The 22643-nt window shown below is 44.8% G+C and overlaps 1 protein-coding gene across 2 annotated transcripts in view; it reads right to left on the bottom strand.

The window, feature by feature from the left end:
• The window catches only part of SNCAIP (synuclein alpha interacting protein), a 440197-nt gene that overhangs the window by 26217 nt on the left and 391337 nt on the right, over nucleotides 1-22643 (bottom strand). Inside the window, exon 12 of one of the 2 annotated variants that reach the window (XM_086961078.1) lies at nucleotides 2595-2665. The exons of the other annotated variant lie outside the window; for it this stretch is intronic. Within the exon in view, the coding sequence (XP_086817204.1) occupies nucleotides 2595-2665 (71 nt within the window). The remainder of the gene's footprint in view (nucleotides 1-2594; nucleotides 2666-22643) is intronic. 2 annotated transcript variants of the gene reach the window in all.

The raw sequence follows: 22643 nt of genomic DNA, 5'->3' as shown, positions 1-22643 counted from the left end.
AGGGGAGGGGCAGTAGATTCGGGAAATGGAGAGAAAGGAGCAGCAGTGAGAAACAGGCAATAAGGCACAACGAGACAAAAAGGCACCAGGGCACAAAAGACAGAGGCACAAAAAAGAAGACTAGACAGAAGGGGCAAGGCATAAAAAGACACAGGCAAAACTAACACCAGGAGTATGCCACGTGCAGGTCTGTCACAGGTTTTTGTTGGTACCGTCCCGGCAAGCAATTCACTCTGTAGTTTTTGGAGGAAACATGTTTCCTTGCATACTGTTTTTTGAAGAAAATGTTAGAGTAAAATCGTGCTAAACAATGAGAAATAAAGTGGGTGTGCTTTAGCTCCGCATACGGGTGTGTGGAAAGAAAGGTACAGACGGTGTGTGGGGGTAGCGCTTATATGCAGCTCTGTTCATCACTTCCAAACCAGAACAAAGTCAACACAGAGCCACTAGGCTAAGCCTACCGGAACAAGTTAGCAATGCTGTTTTAAAGATTCAGGATCCAGTCTGGCGCATGGGGATATACTAAAGGTGAGAACCAGCAGTTAGAAGTATTCATCAGAAAGAGTGTGATAAAATAAACCTAGTGTGTTAGAGAAAGACTAGACAAATATAAAAGTCTTGCAGGCCAAATGAGCAATTAAAACAGAACTGTAAGACTGGAGGCAGAAAGATGAAAATATGTGACAAGAAATATTTTATGGAGAGGGAAAGAGGTGTTATGAAGCATGAATAAGAAGAGAAAGAAACTAAAAAACAATGTAAAGCAAGACAATGAAACTGATTATATAATATAAAACCATGGGTTGTGTCACCAAGAAAGATAACTGAAAAATGGAAGACAAAGAAAGAGGACATTCCAGTGGGCAAAATTAAATGAATGTGGAGTGAAAGATTAGCTAAGTTATAAATCCTCTTCACAGTAAAAGTAATTAAAGGCAGAGTATTGTTAAGGTACGTATAGTAAGCTGAAGAAGAAGAAGAATTGGTAAAAATGAGGGATGACAAATGTCAGAAATAGGACAAAAAAATAGGGAAAACATAATTGACGCAGAGCACTTAATAAACAGTGAGTCACTGTTTGCAAAAAAACTTTTAGATCTTAGAAAGATTATTTTGAAGCAGAAATAGAACCACAATAGAACCACAATCTAATATGACCAAATAGGGTACAGGACTAAGAAATGGAACCAAAACGAAGAATGGCACAGATTAGGTTGATGATTTAATATTCGTTTTCTGTTTTACACGCTTAAGGCAGCTTATATTGCTGACGCACCTGTCTGACTTTGCACACTGTACCTACACCACCTCAACGATCCCTACTCTTGTACTACTGATGCTCCTGTGCGACTATACATCCAGCACTCACCCACCCCAACTATGCCTACCTTTATGCTATCTCCAAAAACATTTTAAGCACGCTTAAACAAGTATATGCTCCTTATTTTTGTACTTTATATTATTACGCAACTGTTTGACTATGCACCTTGTACCGACACTACCTCACCTGTGACCTACCTCTTGTTTTTGACCTACCTATGTAACTACACACCTTGTACCTAACTACCTCAAATATCACATTGTATTACTCTATCACCCCAGTGTCCTGTAAAGCGCTCTGATATCTGTAAAGATCTTGTTCGCGCTATATAAAACTTTCAAAATAAATAAATAAATTTGCATCAAAAGTAATTCCTAGGTTGCAGAAATGAGGCATAGAAAGCGAGCGAAAAGCCCAAGTAAGCACCCACCTGAGGAGAAGCATGATTTCAATTTTTGATGCTTTCAAACCAGACTCATCTTCAACCAACCAGACATTCAGGAGCCTATCCACAACCATTCAAATTCCCCCATTTAATATAGGTGTAGCGGTTAAGGTCATAAGCATATGTGCAGCAGCCAACCTCATTTATACCAGCATTGACATGTAGGGGGTGAAGAGGATCAATGACCAGTGCGATCTTTGAAGCACAACACATGAGATATTTGGGGCTGAAAACAAAAAAGACCCCAATTCATCTGTAGGTGTATACTTGACTGTGGTAAACAGCAAATAACAGCACTGCCTGCCCTGACAGCCTATCGCGTGGTTTCAGTGCCACAGCAAGCGAAGAAACAGGCTTGGTAATCGCTCAACATCTTAACTTTAAGGGAATGGAGAATTCCACACATGCACTGTTTCAGAAAATTTTCAGTGGAGAATCCATATTGGTCTTGCGTTTGCCAGTTCACCTGGCTTAAAGTTTCACCTTTTTAATGTGGTTCTATGACGATGTATTTGAATTTGTCTGTAATTTCCTCCTAAATGAGAGGTAAGATAAAGAATTGAGCTAAGTACGTTACTATCACATGAACGTCAATTTCTGCAACTCTGCAGTTGCAGATTTCCTAACTGGCAGGTGGAAGACCAACATCGTTGTGCAAGTTACACGATTTACAACTCTGGCAATTTCACACACATCGTTAACTGAATGTTTTCAGAGGACAACAATGCAAATGGTTTTACAGACTGAAATCATAAATGTCAAACGAACATGCAATAAAAAGTGAAAAGCAAATCAAATTGCAAACAGCAAAAGCACCCACGTACATACCATACATAGTTATGTAGATGGTCCTCACGCAACATTCTAGAAGAAAGACTGGCACAGCGGATGTAAGGGCCCTGAAGAAGCGCAATGCAAAAATCAGTACATGCAACATGGTACTACATGCATAGCAAAAAAAGCTGCATTATGAGATAGCGCAAGCATGACTAGCAGCAACATTTAAAGCAATGGTTACTCAATTCATGAACTTGTCTTTTTGAAAGCATTTATGCAGCAGTGCAGCCCTGCTCACCAATAAGAAACCCAATTGGTCATTAATATCAGATGTTATTTTGATTAGCAGCCCATGCAGAAGCACTTGAACAGATTTTTTAAAATGCCACCAACATGCCTTGAACCTTCTCTCCATTGGATACGTAAAACAAGAATTCACGAAGTTGCCTCGCCTTAATGAAAATGTGGAATTCGTTCAAGCACTAATACAGCCTGGTAAGTCAAACAAGCATTTACAATGCAACGGTTTCGCCTTTGGAAATGTTTGAGCTATTGGCATTGTAAATGACAAAATTTGTATTTATGTGTTGGTTTTGAAAACAGATGAATAAATGGCAGTGTCATTTACATTGCCAATAGCTCTAACTTTTCCAAAGGCGAAACCGTTGCATTGTAAATGCTTGTTCTGTAATAATGGCCCATAGGGCGTTATACCAGATGCACCCTGAGTTGTCGAGCTAGGGATCCGCTAAAATGGGGGTGGAGGTCTTGTCCCCATCTGCTCTCCGTGCCTAGCCACGTCCCGGGCCTGCAACAGCAGAGACATCTAGAAACCAGAGACCGTATTGACCGTCTCGGCCCGAAGCCTCAGGGAGAATCCCTGAAGATTAGCCGGCCTGACAATTGTTCCACTGAAGAGCTAAATAAATATTTCCACCCACGGCTTGTTCCGTGTCAATACCAATTTATAGAGACCCACTGTAGGCAGACACCGTCGGCTGCAGGATTCAGAGTGGAATCTGCAGATCTTTGGTTAGTAAAGAGTAAACACCAAGTGACGCCTTTCCTTATAAGGAGTGCGCACATTACGTCAGTTTTATAAATACAACCGTCGCTGACGTAGTGTACATCACTTACCAATCATAGTGTATGTGCGCGTATGATGTTATGGTGAAGATGTGGGCAGATACGATTATGGAGTTATATCTGCACCTTTTTGTCTCTTAAAGACAGAATGCACCAATTAATAAGCAAAATTGACTCCTGAAGGCAAATGATAATTCTATGTCAAATCTAATTACAAAACAAAAGTTGAATGAGCCTTTGAAGATCCGCTTTACAAGGAGAAGCTGACACTGCAATTATATTTTCTAGATTTTAACATGGGCACAATCAATCAAAAAGCATTAAACTTTAATGACAGTGTTAGACAGCTCTGATAATCAAATTAGATTCTACGTGTGGAGTTATTGCAATTAAAGGAAAGTTACCATCTCAGAGCTAAAGCGGTGTAGTCATCTGCAGTGCAGACTAAGTCATGGTGAAAGAACATTAAACGAAACTATAAATGTTGACCTTTATCACATTTACTGCTCCTTCACTGGAAATGCCCCCAAAATATGGAACTCTATCCCCCCGCATATCAGAACTATACCGTCCTATGCAGAATTCAAGAACCAACTCAAATCCTTGTTCCTCATCCTTTCCCTAGGTCCTAGATGACCAGGATCACCCACAGAAATATGTGCTATCTCTGTATCCTTCTACCAAAAGCCCTACTGTTACGAACTTTTCCTCCTCCAATACTGTCTTTTGGGGATCGCCTTTATTTGTTACGTGTCTTGTTGTCTCACCTTGTCATTCCTTTTACTGTAAAGCGCTCTGTTACCTTCGGGTCTTGTTAGCGCTATAGAAAACTTCTAAATAAAATAAATAAATAGCCATTTGTCAAATTTCATGATGCAATAACAGTTCGTGCAGAGAGCCTGTGATTATATTAAAGTTAAAAAGGAAAAGTATTGGGAGATGACGACACAAAGTGTGAGGGGTGGGGAGGGAGAGGAGGCAGTGGCATTTCGTGTCCCATCCCCCCTCCCCCTTTCCCACAGAGTACTGAGCCCCCCTTAGGACTATGGGTTGTCTCTTGTTTGTGAGCAAGGGGTTCTTACCCAGAGGGATTAGGGCTACCCGTGCCCCCTATTGAGAACACCCCCCACAGACACAAATCGAACTTTCCTCCTCTTAAACACCGCCACCACCCCCACCACACCAGGCACTGAGCTTCCCTGTCAAGCATCGCATTTAAACGATATTTACAGGGGCTAATTAACGTATACGCAGAAACGTCTAATGGAACACTAGAATGATCGAGAAACAGAGGTGACCAAATAAATGTTTTGTAGCACATTAATTGAAGCCATGTAAGGAAAAAAATCTTCAATTCAGCAAATTATATAATACTCCTGTTTTCAGCTCCTAAATAACAATCAGTGGCAGTGGCGTCACGAAACTTGAGAGGGCCCCCCAGCAAAGTACATGGAGGAGCCCCCTTCAGATTCACTCAGGCGCGCTCAAGCCAGGGTGTTGTTCTGAAGGGGCCCTATGGAGCTTGGGGCCAACCCACTCCGTGGGGGGCTGCAGGTGCCTTTGTTACACAACTGAAGCAGGGCCAGAGCTGATTGGCGCTGACCTGTGCATGTGATAATGAGTACGTGTGTTTTTACTCACTGTGTGCGTATGGGGGCCAATGGATTATTTGGTAAGGGAAGAGGACCTCTATATAGGTGCCAAGGTTTCCGATTGCTTATGTGTGACATTTTCATAATTCCAGTGCACAATTATGAGTGACATTTAACGATGATGAGTGACACTTTCTCGCAAGCAAAATTAAGCAATGAAGACGAGGGAAACATATAAATATCAGAACGTACACCCATTAGAACAACAAGATACTCTAAGAACATGGAACCGCAATAATAAAAAGGTCTGTAGAAATTAATCATGTGACAAAGAGGAGTGATGTGTCTTTGTTTTGAGGTATATTCTTTGTCCTTTGTCACAATATTTATTACAAGAAGTGTTATGGAAAAATAAACTCGCATGAACATTTTTATCCCCATGATTTCTATTAACACACAACTTGAAATTAAGCCCTGGACATGTCACAGCCACAAACAAAAAAGGCCTCTTCACTATTTTGGCTCACTTCTGCAAGGAAGAGACACCTAAGGTGCTTGAAATACTTAACAAGGAGGCATTAAAAGTATACGCAGAATGATTCACATTTTTAAATGTTGAGATCTGTTTCTGCAGGTAGTCACTAACTGCTGCTATGTGATTTTATTGACATATTATCACTAATCATCAGTTGTGGTTTAATAAATCCTTCATCAGCACCATGCCCAGAATTACACAGTGGAAAGAACAGTGTGTAGCATAGGAGTCAAGTGCCCTGTGCCCAGTAAGGATAGGGATAGCTAGTGATTGAAAAACGTCATGAGCATAGCATCTGTTCTAATGCGATTCAAGTTTGTCACATTTGACAAAAAATGGCTGCTTACATATATTACCTTATTTAATCAAAACAACTGCTTACTCGCTATGAAGTGTTGCTTAAAGTGCACACATAAGGCAGTGAAATGTCACTCATAAATGACTGAAGACCTGTAAATGTCCCACATAAGCGAAGTGAAAACTTGACAGATATGGTCCCCTTCCCCATACTGTGTGCAAAATGTGAATTACACCAACGGCCCAATAGACGAAGAAAGTTGGCCGAGAGTCCCTTTAAATAAGCTTATTGTACAGATGTATTTTCTTTTAAAATAAAAGGTCTGGCCAAAGCCGGATCTAAAAAATGGTATGAAATTCAGGCTGTGAAAACCTAACAAGTTGTGGTATGTACTTCCGGTTGTGTACCGACTGTGTCTTTAAAAAAAAATCCCACAGAACAAACCTGAATGAAAATCAATGTAAATGATCACTGAGGGTTGCTCACCACGTAAAGCATATCGGCCACTGTTGGAGGGACTTGCGAAAGGCATTTGTTGCGTTCGTCAATTAGTTAATGAAGGCAGGGCTGTTATTTGGTGGCCCAACTTGAAAACAAGCACCGAAAAGTTCCAGCAGCATAACACACACCTTAGCTGTCTGCTCTCTATTGCATTCTGCAAATCACAACTTTCTCAATCCCCCTGTCAGCATTAAAACGACTTCCTGCCCCAGCCCCACTGAAGGATAGAGGTCTGGCAGTTACACAAGCCAGGCGCCCGGGCACGTCACAGAAACTGCAGGTCTAAGCCGCAGAACGCACCCCCTGTTGGCATGATTTTACGGATTGAAAGCAATTAAAAAACAAAGTTGGTGCAAGAAACCAGTAAATTTGTTTTAAGCAAAGATGTCGGCCCCCACTTACTGAGACTCCTCGCCACCACCACCACCCACGCACCACTCCTGCCCCGGACAGACTTACCCGAAGGCCTGGCCTGCAGCTTCAGAGCAGGTAGGTGCGAGCGGGCAGCGTAAGAGGGCAAGGCTAGCCAAGCAGGGGCTTGTAATAATTAAATGATGCCCGGCGGCCTCACGGTCCTTCCAAGTTCGCACTAATCTCCGGCTGGCCTGGGTCCTAGGATGCCTCCGATTCATCTCACTGGTCACCCGCACTTTCAATTACAATACGCATGAAAACGGCATTGGTCACCAGCCTCACCCCCTATGCTACACCCTGAAGAACGCGCAGGCGGGGAACGAACTGGGCGCCACACACCCAACTTTAAATAAAAAGATCCCAGAGGGCCTGACTGTCGAGGCTTCGAGGCCCGTGCCTGCGCAGTGCGCACCAATAATTAATTAAGAGTCTGGGCCTGCACACCTTAATTAATTAATGAAGAAGATGCCCTGGCATGCCTTGCGGGCACCATTTAAGGCAGTGCGCGGCATTTAGGCTTGCTGGCTCCCGCTGAGAGTGGGGGGCCACTGAAGCGCGGGACCCCTGGAGCGCAGACCCCCGCAACGCGGGGGCTGCAGGGGCCTGTGTTACGCCCCTGATCAGTGGAACTAAAGCGCTCATCGTTCAGCAAGATATAAACTAAATATCGCTTAGCTGTGCAGTGTGCCCTTCTATATGTTTATGTGCGTGCGTTCACCAGATGCAAGGACGTTCACGCTGTTTACTTCTCCGGGGGTCGAGGGTTTGCGCTAGCATTGCATCCTGTTTTATTCCCGCCTTTGATGTTTTGGCTGTTTCTCTCTGGTTTGGGCATAGCTTTCCGACACTGTGATCTTCTCTTCTTGTGACTGGACCGGTCGTTGCGATCTTCCCTCTTGACTCAGAATGTTAAATTGTGGTTGTCGAAGTCCGTTGGTCCATGTTCGTGAACTGTCTTGGTGGTCGAACTTCTTTGCTTGGGTGTGTCCTTTGGTGGGTCGGCTTCTTTGTGTAGGCACGACTATTGGTCGAGTCGTCTTCCTGCTTGGGTGCGACCTTTGGGCAGGACGGCTTTTTGCTTGGTGCGACCATCGGCGGGTCGGCTTGTTGGGCGCGTCACAGTGTTTTGGCGTTGGCGCGCTTTGTCTGCGCCGAGGAGGGTTGTGTCACCGCTCCTGGTGCATCTCTGGTGCATGCCGCCATGCGTGCTGACGATGGCGCTCTGGTTGCTGCGAGATGTCGCTGTGCAGCGTCACTCTGGCGCTCTTGGTCCTTGGCGCTTTTGGCACGTTCCGGCGCAGTGCTGCGCGGTCCTGTCGTGCGGGTGTGGAGTTCTTGCACTCCTGTCGCATTCTTGCGCTTTGTGGCGTGTTTATGCGTTGCTGGCGCGTTCCTGCGCCGTCTCCTTTTGTCCTCAGGAGGTTGCGTACTGACGTGGTGTCATTTGGGCGTGGCTGTGTTTCTGTGCTTCTGGCGCGTTCCTGCGCTCTCCTTCGTTGGCGTCTCTCAGTGTGCTCAAGAGTCTGTGATTCCTTACGTCACCGTGCAGTGACCATGGTGGTTTCAGTCTTTGGCTTGCGTTGCTGCCCTGTATTGTGCTGTGCCTTTGGTCGGGCTTCTTTGTCGCTATGTGGCGGGGCGCTACAGTGTGTGCCCTGTGGTGCTGGCGTGGCGCTGCGCTTTGTTTGGTTGAGCGCTTTCCAGCTTGCCCTCCTCTGCTGGGACTCTACTTTCCTTTGGCACGCTTGGGGCTATACTGCAGGGCTGCAGTGGTCAGTTCACCTCATGGCCTGCCTGTCCATGTCTTGCCATCTGCTTTCGTGTCACTGGTGCCCCCTTTTCTGTCCTGTGCATTCAAACAGGCTGTCCTGCCCCTGAATGACATGTGATCGTATGGCCACTGGGTGGCAGTGTTACTTTATTTCTGACCTCGGGAGTCTCGGCAGATGTTCGATGCTGCGGGGCTCATGCACTTTTACCCTAGTGTGAAATGCCCCCACCAGCTGGCACACCTTCTTGGGACTCCCCTCGGGCACCTGCAGTTGCAGTCAGGTAGGTGCTGTTTTCACTTAATCCATTTATTATCTGTTGTGTGGAACTGTGTGTACTTGGGACCACACGATCGGGGCTCTTTGTCACTGCAGTGTTTACAGAAGCCTCGCAACGGCTTTGCTGCTCCTTTACTCACGGAGTCTCTCTGCCTCCACGGTACGCGGGAGCGGGGATTGGCATCAGTTGTACTGGGATTTTTCTCCTGACCTCGTGGCGCTGGCTGCACACAGAGCTTTCTGTGGGGGGGGGGGGGGGGGGGATTAGTGTGGGGCTGCTGTCGGGCTCTCAGTTCTTCGCCGCCCCGTCTCTTCTCCTGCTTGAGGCGCTTTGGTCGGCCCTGGCAGCTCCCTTCACGCTGCGGACCTCCCCGGACCGGGTTGCAGGCACTAGTGGGCGGAGTTCCTGATTCTTCGCGGGTGTGAAATAGCGGGGTGCGTTTCCTTTTGGCTTCTGCCTGGTGGGGGGGTTTCAATAGTGGCGTCCTGTGCCACGGGTGTTTGGTGCAGCACTGTAGGGCAAACGGAGGGGTGGGCTTCGCTCCGCTTCACATTTAATGTCATTTCCCCTCGCAGCGGCAACTACGCACCACACATGCTGCGCTGCGGGGTGTGGGGGGGACCGGAGACGCTGCAGGCAGGTCGCGGGTGGGCTCCGCTGGCGCTGCTTTTGCTGTGTGTTTGCTGTCGGCTTTCTCGCGCCCGGCAGGGCGCCACGACCATGCGGGTGGGCACCGCTTAAAATAACTCACAAGGGGGGGGGGGCGCTTCAGGCTTGCTCGCCCCCCCAGGCAGTATACCGCCCGGGCTCACCTCCGGCCCTTGTTCAACCCCGCGGGTGGGCTCCGCAGGGGTCTCCGCTTTCCGCCGCGGTGGATGCAGGCGGGCACCGCTTGGCGCTCTCTTCGCCCCACGTAGGGGGGCACACACGCTGGGCACGGGAGGTGCGGGGTGAGCTCCCGGTCGCCTCATTCTTCGTGTTTTCAGCCCGGGCCTCCTGTAATTGTCGCTTGCTGCAGGGGGGAGTGCTCATGGCATGGGCAGCATTCTCCTCCTTTTCCCCCTGCGAATTTCTTTTCGCTGGCATCCATTTTTAATCACAGAGACCTGCGGACGGAGTCGTGGAGAACGTTCGGGCTCAAAGGCTCGTAGAGACGACCCCAGTGTGCGCCACACACTCTTGCAGCCGCTCAGCTGCTTCAGAAGGCGAAGCTTTTCCGGTTAATACTGAGACGTGCTCACCTGGAGTAGTGAGGCTGGGTACGTGATGTAGCATCCCCGGCTCGAGTCTCTGCGTCGGCTAAACTGCGTGTGATTCTGGGCAAACTACTTAATCTCCCGTGCCTAAAACCCTTGCTCAATGTATCTAGTGCTCACGCTCCAATACCTTCGAAACCAGTTCGCTCTAAATAAAACTACAAAACAATCTAAACACAAGCCGAGCAACCTCGCAAAATGCATTTGAGGACACATACACTTGTTGTACCAGAATATGTTACATAAACAGGGGCACGGCGGCAGCCACATTTACCGTTCTGTTCCTTGACGCTTCAGCTTGCTGCGGAGGTCGGATTCCGGCCGGGATCCAAGTAGCCAATAAAACAAGGTCATTTTGGGATTTGGGGGCGTGTTTGCGTGCTCTCCCCTTCCCATTGGCTGGAAGGTAAAATTCCAGCCAATGGGAAGAGGAGAGGGCGTGACTTAAAAAAAGACACGGAAACGCCCCCGAATCGCGTCAAGGAGGGCCCTGAACTCAGTGACGCTCCTCTCCTCCAATGGCTGGCCAGCATTTACGAGGCCAGCCAATGGAGAAGAGGGGCGTGCTCAGGCCCCCCTACTACTAACAAAAGATTTCGGCTCCGCCCACCCACTGCTTATGCAGTGGGACGGTAGCCGAAACCTAAAAAGTGTTATGCAACTACAGACACTAATTCATTAAGAGTTTTGAACAAGATGTGGCCCAATTTACAAAGGTACTGCACTTGTAGACTGCAAAAAAGCCTTTTTGCAAAGGCACCGTTTTAAGTGTGATTTGCAAGTAAGTTTTTTTCTTTGTAAGAACAAATGTAAGGTTAGAGGACGGTTTATGGTCGTTCGTGGGAGATCCCACCTGCAAAGAAGATGAGCATTCACCCTTTGTTTGGTATTATCATTACCCTTTCTGTTACTTTCCCACCTGGAAAGTTACTCCATCAGTGCACTCCGAGGGTGGAAACACTGCACAGGTTAATGGAGGTCTAGTGGGAAGAATTTGGCGCATTTTAGTGTCAGATTAGCAAATTTGAATATTTTGTTACATTGTAAAACCAATTACATAATGCTTCATAAAACGGGTCCAACGGTCACATATATTAACTGTTGTATTATACAGTGGTTAGATCATCATTTTAAGACTGCTGTCCAACCGGACAAACAGACAAAGATAAATTAACTGCAAAGTCTCAGGCTTCACATGAGCCTTCTTTGGTGGGTGAGGATGACAAACTGACAAAGAACTCGCAGCAAAGATCGCTAGAGTAGGAAAATTCATGTGTTACTAAATGCGCTTTAAAATGTTTACCTTACAGCCCTTCATTCCATTTAGTCCTATTTCAGAAATGAAACAAACCTATTGCCCTTCGGAATAAGACCACTATACCACACTCGATCCCAAACAAACATGCACAAATTCTTGCTTGTCTCTGCTTTCAACCAACCAGCACAGCACAAGCCAGAAGACATGGGATGAGCTATGTGGCTGCCGAGTCTTGTCACCCAGAGTCTCTGAAGTTTTTATCGCGGCAAACAATAATTTTGTTTCATGGAACCAGATCCATATATCACAATGGGGTCTCCAGTGGGTAGACCGGGATCTACCAGTAGCTCACCAGTGGTCAGTAATTAGCTCTTGGATATAGAGGTTAGCCTAGTCAATGATCGAGAGTGTCAAAACCTAGAGGTGCCACTTAATGCCCAAGACAGGAGCCAAACTACTGAGGGGCAGAACCTTGAAGAGGCAGCCAGCCAAACCAATGGCAAAGACCCACACTCAAACACACAAACCATGTGACGGACAGCACACAGCTTGCAACATGACTAATCACTATGCAGTTGGAAAGCCACATGACTGGTAGAAAAGCAGCCCACACTGTCAGTCAAACGGTGTTTGTGAGCACAGGGCAGAGGAAGAATAACCTAGTAGCTCACGTGTGGGGCTGCAGTTGAAGAGTTAATGTGAAAATGACAAACTGTTGACTGATTTCCAAACTAAGTTAGCAGTTATTATATTTGTTCATTAGCTTGGAATGACTGTCACTGATTAGAAGCAGCTCTCATTATAGAGGAGGCTGAAGACCTCTGTATTATGACATTAAAAAATTGTTCCCAAGATTTTGTATTCTATGATGATGAGACAAAATTAACATTTAAGGTGTTTGCCATATTGATATACCAGCAACTAAGGAGAATTTGGATGGACTTCTCTTCTGAAAGTATAAAGTTAGTTGGGGTACACTTCTGTTCAAGTGCCTTTTCAGGCCCAGGATGTATATACCACCATTCTGTATACCAACAAAATAGTGATAACGCCCGTACAAACGAAGAGGACTGTAATTATTGGGACTATATGCCAGACACCATTGATGGACTTCTACTTTCTATTGAGCCTTAAGCAAATCGTAAGAATCAGACAATGAGAACACCCGTGTCTTATTATAAGGGAACCAACATTTGTGAGGCTGTGATACCCCCTTTACTCTGACCTTTTTGCAATTGTCACAGAGTATGTCTTTAATAGCATGGCTGTTTTATTTGGAAAAGATTGGACTCTACGGAGTCGAAACTGAATGATAAACTACTCTAGGCGTACTGAGCCCCCTGACAACGGTCCTGCCTTACATGTTGGTCTCCCAGTTATGGTGAACGACTCATGCGGTGGGAGGCGAAACTGTCGATGTGCCACCCCATGAGAAGCATAGTTTTCCACCAACTTTAGGTTGATTCTGTGAAGGGCAATGTGGGAGTGACGGAGCGTAGATATTATCAGATGTCTTCTTTTATAAATTCTCACCTGTAAATGATCATTACAACAAATATTTCCTGATGAAGACATGTTAACCTGCTAAGTCGAAAAATATGAGAATACATACCGCATCATAAAAGCATGCAAAGTGTTCTAAATGATGATACGAAAATTTAAACTAAATAAGAGATAACATGAGAACTACAAATGAACATATTTACGAGTTGTGAGAAAATCATCATTAACATAGAATTGTGTGATCATAACATTCAAATGTGGTTCGTACCTGAAGATATGTGTACGCATCATGAAGTTCTTGAACTGCAAAATCGTTTAAACTAGAGACTTTATGTAGTGCAAATCTGAGCTTTTGTAACGTCTACCTAATAACACATGCATTGAAACTGACACGTTAATAATATAGAGGTATAAATGCCCCATCAAAGGAGGAGTGGGGGCTGGCTATAATTTTTCCTTTCCTGCCTGGCATGCTGTCGGAGAGACTTTTGATCCTTATTATCTTTCCTATTACTCCTTTTAATCCACGCTGGGTGGAATAAACTTTTATGAACTGAACTATATCTAACTGCAACCTCGAATTCTGTACTTTGCCGGCAGGTAAATTGTGCAAGGAAATAATCTTTTGGTTGAGAGGTTATCAGACTCCGACTGTGGCATATGGAGCTGCAGATCAGACTTGACCAGATCGAACTGAGGACGAACTTGAACCGATCAGCTTTGCTTTGGTTTGGTATGTATGATTAATAACTGAACCTAAATATATATGCCGTTTTCCCTCCACAGAGGATTTTTCAGCTGTCCAATAATGTTCTGTTTAGTGCTGTGAAGCTACTTGTAATAATAATCTTGTTATTAAATCTGAATTGAAATCCATTTTCTTGACTTGTCCATGCAATACTAGGCTTTAGATACATGTTTTTCATGAGTTATCTTTATGGTTTTTGTCTCATTCTTTTGGGCATATTTCTTGTCTCAAGGTTTGTACAAGTGGCTGAGAAAGTGCTTATATTAGGTTTGAGGTAACAATTATTTTATTCCCGGTCCTCATAGAATAATTGTTCGCGTTTCTTAGTATTCCAGTCCCTGTCAGTTCAACAAAAAATCCATTGGAGGACCATGGTTTGTAGAAATCAGAGAGAAATTATTGAGACTATTGTGAGACTGAGGGTTTGTTAATGAGATGGGCCTAGTGAGATAAAGATGTTTGTAGGGTAAAGACAAATTTGGTAAGCTTTGTGCTGCATCAGGAGTTTCTGGGGATGGGCGCTCTCATACCAAAAGCAAGATATCTTGACCATTAACTGCCATTAACCTCATGCATGTTCTTATGTCCTCATTTCGGGAAACATATCATCTTTAGAAGAATTGTCAACTGAAGATGCCCTGCAACGTAAGAACAAAACCATACATTGGCTTTCCAAGCATTTGGTTTTAACCTTCTAAATCCTAAACAAATTATTTTTGTAAGAAGGGTATCCAGGATTTAAAATGCTCTTAAGACATATGCTGGCAATACCATGGTGATAAACTCGAAAAGGCCTAAGCGTGTTAGTAACTTACTTTCTATTTTCAGGAAATCGCATAATCAGAAAGGCAGTATTTTAGCTTTTCGTTTTGCATACTTTTATAAGTATCATGTTCCTTATTACTTAATAGTTTCTTGGCAACCACACCCTTAGCCGCTGGTGGCTTGACTGCATTGCACAAATAGTTCTTACCACTGAAGTCCTGCGATGAAACAGACTGACAAAAGTGCAATTCTTTGTATAATACTTCTTTTGGCCTGGATGATTTGTCCTAGAGTAATGCAAATGAAACGTTGGGACCACTACAACATCTCCTATTGTTAAAATTACTTTTATTAGTTGGAATAGCACGGGTCTTGTCTCTAAAGCAAGATCCGAGGAATGGTAGTCAGTTATTGATAAGTTTAAGGAAAATGCTACTTACCCAGTATGCATCTGTTCTTGGCAAGTAGAGCTGTAGATTCACATGCTTTACATAGCCTGCCATCTAGTGTTGGGTCCGGATGTTTGCACTTTGTTTTTCTTCGAAGAAGTCTTTTCCAGTCACAAGGTAGGTGACTCCTCCTTTCAGTGATAGTGCGCATGGGCATCGATTGTTTTCTCGCAGTTTGTGATAATGGAGTTAGTGAGAGTAGTGGAAAAAGATGTCCATGTATATATGTATCTAAGTAAGAAGTCACTGCAACAGGTATAGAGGTGGGTGGGCTAATGTGATTCTACACCTCTACACCTCTACATGCCAAGAACAGATGCATACTGGGTAAGTAGCATTTTGTTTCTGAGGCATGCGAGCTGTAGATCACATGCTTTGCATAACTATATAGCAGTTATCTCCAAAGTTGTGGCTAACCTGAAGCAATTGCAGTTGTTCGAAATAGTGTACGTAAAACTACTTGGCCCACACTAGCTTGCTGTCTTGCTAACACAACTACACAATAGTGTTTTGTGAATGTGTGAGGTGTAGACCATGTTGAAGCTTTGCAGATGTCATCTATGGGTATATTTCCTATAAATGCCATATAAGCCCCTAGTTTGCATGTGGAGTGCGCTCTAGGAGAAATTGTCAATGTCCGTATTGCTTTTGCATAGCATGTTTGAATGCAATTGACTATCCACCGTGCAATAACTGATTTTGATATGGGATTGCCTTTATGTGGTGGAGCAAAAGCCAAAAATAGTTTTTTTGTCTTACGGAAAGGTTTTGTCCTTTCTATGTAGTAAAGTAATGCTCTTTTCACATCTAAGGTGTGTAAAGAACGTTCTACCACAGAATCTGGTTGAGGGAAGAACACAGGCAACTCAAAGGATTGGTTGATATAAAAGGCAGAAATGACCTTGGGTAGGAAATTTAGGGTTGGTACGAAGAACCACTTTGTTTTGCTGTACTTGTAAAAATGGTTCTTCTATGGTTCGTACCTGAAGCTCACCTACTCTCCTCAGTGATGTGAAACGTATGAGGAAAGCTACCTTTCAAGTGAGAAATTGCAGCTCACATCTGTGCAATGGCTCAAAAGGTGGACCCATAAGTCTGGTGAGAACAATGTTGAGATTCCACACTGGAGCAGGTGGAAGTCTTGGGGGAATGACCAAGTCCCTCCATAAATGCTTTGTTGACAGGCACTCTGAAGAGAGACAAATGTTGTTTATTCTGGAGGTATGCTGATATTGCAGCAAGATGTAAGCGTTTGGATGTGTATGCTAACTGTGAACGTTGTAGATGTAACACATAGCATATAATGTTCTGAACTGAAGCATCAAGTGGGTTGATTTGATTGGTATTACAGTATATCACAAACAGCGTCCACTTTGCTGTATAGCAGGCTCTTGTGGTAGGAAGTCTAGCCTCTTTGAAGATGTTCATGCAGTCTGGCAGGAGATTGAGGTAGGCAAAATCTAAGACTTCTGGTGCCAGATCGCAAGGTTGAGAGGACTGGGATCTGGATGTCTTATGTCTCCACAGCTCTGTGTGAGGAGATTGGGTGTGAGATGTAGTTTTTGGTGAGAAACTACTGAGACCTCCAACAGGGATGTGAACCATGGTTGACGGGCCCATGTGGGAGCAACTAGGATTAGTGTCGGGGACGCTAGTCTGAGTTTCCAAACCACTAATGGAATGAGGGGGGAGAGGCGGAAAAGCACAGGCAAATATCCCTGACCAATTCATCCATAGTGCATTGCCTCTGGACAATGAGTGTAGCTACCTGGATGCGAAGCTTGGCTATTTTGTGCTTAAGTTTGTGGCAAACAGATCTATGTCTGGAAAGCCCCCATCTGAAAGAATGGAAGGAGAACTTGAGGGTAGAGTTCCCATTCATGGATCTGTTGTCTTTGACGACTGAGCAGATCTGCAATCTGATTGTTTACTCCTGGAAGGTGTTCTGCGAGGAGATGCATTTTGTGACGTATGGCCAATCTCCAGATGGCGTGTGAAAGTTGTGAAAGCTGGAGAGGGTGTTTTTGTATGTAGTGCATTGCTGCCATGTTGTCTGTAAGAATCAGGACAGCTTTCCCTACTAGATGAACTTGAAATGCTTTGAGCGCTAGAAATATCGCTAGCAGCTCTAGATGATTTATGTGAAGCTGCTTTTGCTGTAAGCTCCACATGCCCTGAATTCTGTGCGTCTCGAGATGAGCTCCCCTAATAGTGAGCAATGCGTCTTCTGTTAGCACTATCAGTGGAACTGGGTCGCTGAAGCCACCACTGCAGAGAGCGATGGGTGTGGCCGTCCACCAACACTAGATCTGATAACAGACCCTCAGCTTGGTTCCATTGACGTGCTAAGCCTTCCTGCAGGGGACACAATTGAAGTCTTGCATAAGGGACTATTAGGATACAAGACGCCGTCATCCTCAGTAACTGCATTAACACTCGAGCTGGCAATGAGTGACGAGGCTAAAACTGCATATTGCGGACTCTGGCGGATTGGGGTATGCCAGAGCCTTTTGTGTATCTATAGTGGCTCCCAAATACGCTCCCAAATACGCTGTCCAAGTCCCTTCTCCAACGCATTGTTGGAGAAAGGACTTGGACAGTTATACTGTGAATCCAAGAACGTGGAGCAACTGCACTGTTTTGTGAGTGTGACATAGACAGCTTTGTTGCAAACTGGCTTTTATGAGCCAGTCATCTAAATATGGGAAGACGTGAATGTGTGGTCTTCGTAGATGAGCTGCGACTACAGCCAAGCGTTTGGTGAAAACCCTGGGTGCAGTAGTTACTCCGAATGGGAGCACCTTGAATTGATAATTCTGGCCTGCTACCACGAACCAGAGTTATTTGTGGTGAGCAGGGTGTATTGGGATATGGAAATAGGCGCTCTTTAGGTCCAGAGAGGACAGAAAGTTGCCTTGCTGAAGGAGCAGGAGCACTTGTTGGAGTGTCAATATATAAAAGTGGACGACTGAATGTATTGATTTAGTTCTCGGAGGTCTAGTATAGGCCTGAGAGGGGCGTCCTTCTTGGGAATTAAAAAGTACAGGGAGTATACGCCAGCCCATTGATATTGTAGCGGGACTGGTTCTAAAGCTCCTTTCTGCAACAAAGAGAGAACTTCTTGTTTGAGAAGGGTGAGATGTTCTTGTGACTTTGCATGTGATCTTGGAAGAATGTTTGTCGGAGTGTCTAAGTTACAGGCAGTAAACATATTGGATAATTTTTAGAACCCATTTGTTTGAGGTAGTTGTATTCCAGAGAGGTAGAAATTGGGAGAGACATCCCCCAACAGGAGTGGAATGATCGGGGGAAGCGGAAGGAAGTCTCTGCTTGTTGTTTGCGGGGAAAGTGTGTGTAGAGTTGCCTCTGGCTCTTCCCTTACCGTTGTTTTCTCTAAACCCACCTCTAAAATAGCTTCTTGATGAGGGCGATTGGTTGTTCCCTTATAAGAGGAGGAGGAATTCTCTGTGGATATATTCTTGGAGCCACCCCTGTAAAAGGAGCGACGAAAGGATCCCCTATTTGAAGGTAACTGCAAAGCCCCCCATGGACTTTGCGACCTCAGTTCCTTTTTGTTCTCCCAGCCTAAGTGTCAACCGCTGGGCCAAAGAAGTGTTCCTTGCCGAATGGTTGGTTGAGAATAGAGGCTTGCACCTCAGGTTTGAATCCTGGAGTTCTCAACCAAGCATGCCTGCGTATCAGTATGCTGGTGTTTACTGCGTGGGTTGCTGCATCTAAGGCACACCTGATGGAGGTATTTGTAATTAATTTACCCTCCTGGATAAGGTAATTAGCCTTTAATTTATGCTCATCAAGCAGAAATTGCATTAGCTTCTATAACTCATCACAATGAGCCCTATCATAGCAAGCTAACAAAGCTCTAGCATTAGCAATGCGCCAATGATTGGCTGCTTGCGATGCTACCCTTTTGCCTGAGGCATCATTTAATTTTGACTATTTGACAGGAGGAGGGTCCTCACCTGTGGTCTGTGACTTAGCTCTCTTGCGAGTTTAGGAAAACACAAGGGAGTCTAAATACAGCTGACCCTTGATGTAGGTGGGGTCAGTAGGTGCAGATATATATTTTTCTCCACCCTGGGTATAATGATACTTGCCCTCACAGGCTCTTTAAAGATCTCATCTGTATGCTTAAGCTTCCCATTAAGCATTGGGAGTGTATGAGAAGCTTTCTGAGAGGAACTTAGGGTTTCGAATAAGAAACCCTCTTCTAAAGCCTAATTATGCAGCTCCACGCCATGAAAATGAGCAGCCCTGTTAAGTAGCTCAATATATCCTATGTTGCCGTCGGGTGGGGACGGTCTGGACGGATATAAATCAGGGTCATTATTCAGAGGAATGTGGTAATCCTCCTGCAGGCCCATTTTCCTTTTCTGAGGTAGTTTGGCATGGATCCGTAACAGAAAGAACTGGTTTTGCATCCAGAACCAGTTCTTTCTGTTACGGATCCGAAAGTGGAACGTCAGACCGAGGCTCTTTTGAGGGAGTATTTTTGTTTTTGGATGCCGTTTTCGGCGTCAAAAGTTTTGGTTCCGAAGATTTACTCTTCTGTAATGGTGGAAAGGCTACGAAGACATGCTTCGGTTTCGACGTTGAAGGCTTCGGCTCGGAACCGGCATGGGGCTGACTCAAGCCCGAGCCGAAAGGCTTTTCCTTGTGCTTCGGCGCCTGGCCCTACGGTGGGGCGCCCGGGACATTGTCTTAGTGCCGACCTTGGCCCGAAGGCAGAGGAAGGACCGGAGCCTTTTTGGTCTTGTGTTGCTGGGGCAAGGGGATTTCTGTATTCACGATATGATGACCCAGTGTAACTTGCTCCTCTTCTTCCATGACGGAGTCGGCCTCAGACACAGAGATATGTTCTGCTTCTTTGGCTCCTAGGGCGTATAGTTTTTCTCTATCGGAATCTTCGCCGAAGATGTCCAGTACAGAGGCGCCCTGATATCGCATTCCGTGACGTCGAGCCCTACGGTCACAGAAAGTCTTCTTCGATCAAAACGATCGGCACGAGGTGCAGTCTTTTTCGTCGTGTTACGGGAATAGGCAGAGGTTGCACACTTCGTGCAAGTCGGTGCTCGGAAACTTAGCGCGACACCCGGGGCATAGCTTGAATGGAGTCCGTTCCATCGCCTGCCAGCGAGCCTGACGTGGGGAGGCCCAAAAATACGCGGAGAATGGGAAACACGATCGAGAAACAATACCATCAAGGGTAGTGGATTGCGCGTCGAAGGGAATCCGAGAAACGGTGCCGAACCGGAGCACAACAATTCACATCCGGACCCGATGACGGAAAAATACAATTGAACAATAGAGTCAATGCCCATGCGCACTATCACCGAAAGGAGGAGTCACCTACCTCGTTACTAGAAAAAACTTCTTCGAAGAAAAACAAAGTGCAAACATCCGGACCTAACACTAGATGGCAGGCTATGCAAAGCATGTGATCTACAGCTCACATGCCTCGAACACATCATTTTATTGCAGGGGACATGAAAAAGAGTTCGATGTTTTGCATGATGGCTATAGTTTCTACTATATCCCAGCACAGCCACCTTGTTATGGAACAGCAAAGTCAGCCTTTCTATTTGACTTAGATTCTCACTAAAGTATAAGGTTATCCCTATTGATGTTGACAGTAATGTGACTTAGTTGTTAGACATTATCTGTAGTAATCATTTTAATATTTGTCAGTTCAACATTCATAGAAAAAATTAACCTTAATAACATTCATGAACAGGATGGTCCAAAGATACCTCAGGTACCCACTTTCTATCATTGATTATGTATTTATGACCAGTTCACTGACTGATCTTTTAATACAGAGTGAAATTCAAAAAGTATGAATTAGCGACCAAAACCTCTTCCTGTGTCGTTTTATGCTTTCATCTCTGCAGTCTACCTGCTGGCTCGGCTTCAGAATTAAACTGCACACAATGGATGGGTACTTGCGCTTGGTGTGGAAGTTACCCAATCCTACCTTGTAACTCGATTCCCTAATTAAGTGTAATGTTGATGTTGTTTTTACATGCCCTTCTTTCCAGGTCTCCAGTGGTTTATTTTGGAGGCGTTTATGAAGGAGACTGCTATATGGTTTAATGCTGCCTGCTCTTTAGCCAATAGGAGGTTGAGAAAAGCCCTTGCTGAGATTCCGTGGGATAAAGAGGAGATGGTGCACTGTTGAGCTACTTAAAAGCAAGTCAACAGTGCCAGGAAATAGAAGATCAAACAAAACAACCTTCATACCATTATTATGGATAGTAACACTGAACGTTGTAAGGAGTTTTGGCACAGAGTAAATCGTATTTAAATTGAGAACAGTGCTTCTTCCAATGTTAGCTTGCATATTACTGCTGAACAGCGGTTGCCCATTTTTCAAATATTTATCGTAATAGCGACTGCTCTGTATGCCATCCTTCCAAACCTGTCCTTTGGAGAATTCCCCTGAGGATAGAGCTACATATGATAAACATGGCCTTAAAGCAATGCCCTAACAAAGCACCTGGACCTGATAGTGTAACAACGATTTGTACACACCTTTGCTCACTAATTTGTTTAACAACCTGAGTACCCTTAATTCTCCATCCTCGATGTCAACCTCTCTGACTGTACCCATTTTTACAAAGGGGGATCACTACGACCCACACTGATAAAGGCCAGTCTCTCTCTCTGATCCATTGGCTAAAGTTTTGGGTACAGTGGTTTTTAACAGAAAAAAAAACTTAGGCTAATGAAGGCAATATTCTCAATGTCTGTCAGTATGGATTTAGGAAAGGCCTAGAGATAATGGAGCAGTGCCTGAATCTCCACCTTAACATAAAGAAAAATGGTATTGCAAGACGTTGACCATTGTACTTGGCCTTCATGGACCCGTCTAGTGCATTTAATAACATTAGCAAGTACAGATTGTGGCCTACGTTACTGATGTTACTGGAACTTGAGCTTGACAAGGGCCCTGGTGAATTTTCTGTCATTTGTCTATTAGAGTGAAGTTTGCCCCAATGGCGAATACTCTGATGCATTCAGCCTAGAAAGGGGAGTACGACAGGATTTTATCCTTAGCCCTTATACTTTTCCTGCTTTATAGTAATAACCTGAGCACCTATCTGGCTGATTGTGGGCAACATGTCTCCATGACTGACCAGGTTCGAATTTCTTTTTTATTACCGGTGGACGTTCCTGTGCTGTTGGCACATACCCCTCACATCCTTAAAAATGTGGTCTTGGGTTTCCCCAACTATATGACTAGCTTAGATTTGGCCATTATTACGCTAAGTTACACATAACGACTTGCGGCCGCAAGTGTCTGAACATGAGCTCCGTAAGTATTAATTCTAATGAGCTGATTAAAGTTTCTAGTTTTCCCGACTTAGGGCTTTGGTTTAATGCCTCTGGTTCCTGGCATGCCAGCATTGGAGCAAGAAAATCAGCAATTGACTTCAGTCTCTAGGTGCTTTTTTTAATTTGACCCATTTGGTAGCAGGTAAACCTATTGCAGAGTCTTTGGAGTTTTATAAAACTTAATGTGACTGTAGCCATCCAGGGGTCTGGTGTTTGGGTGTATGCCCATGCTCCTTGCATTCTAACTGAAGGAAACTGCTTCTGCTGGTAAACTTCCATCAACCACCCAGCTG

This window comes from Lissotriton vulgaris, chromosome 3_1, assembly GCF_964263255.1.
Source record: "Lissotriton vulgaris chromosome 3_1, aLisVul1.2, whole genome shotgun sequence".
NCBI classification, from domain to species: Eukaryota; Metazoa; Chordata; class Amphibia; order Caudata; family Salamandridae; genus Lissotriton; species Lissotriton vulgaris.
The sequence above is the reverse complement of the archived record's forward strand: the minus strand, read 5'-3'. Positions and strand labels throughout refer to the sequence as shown.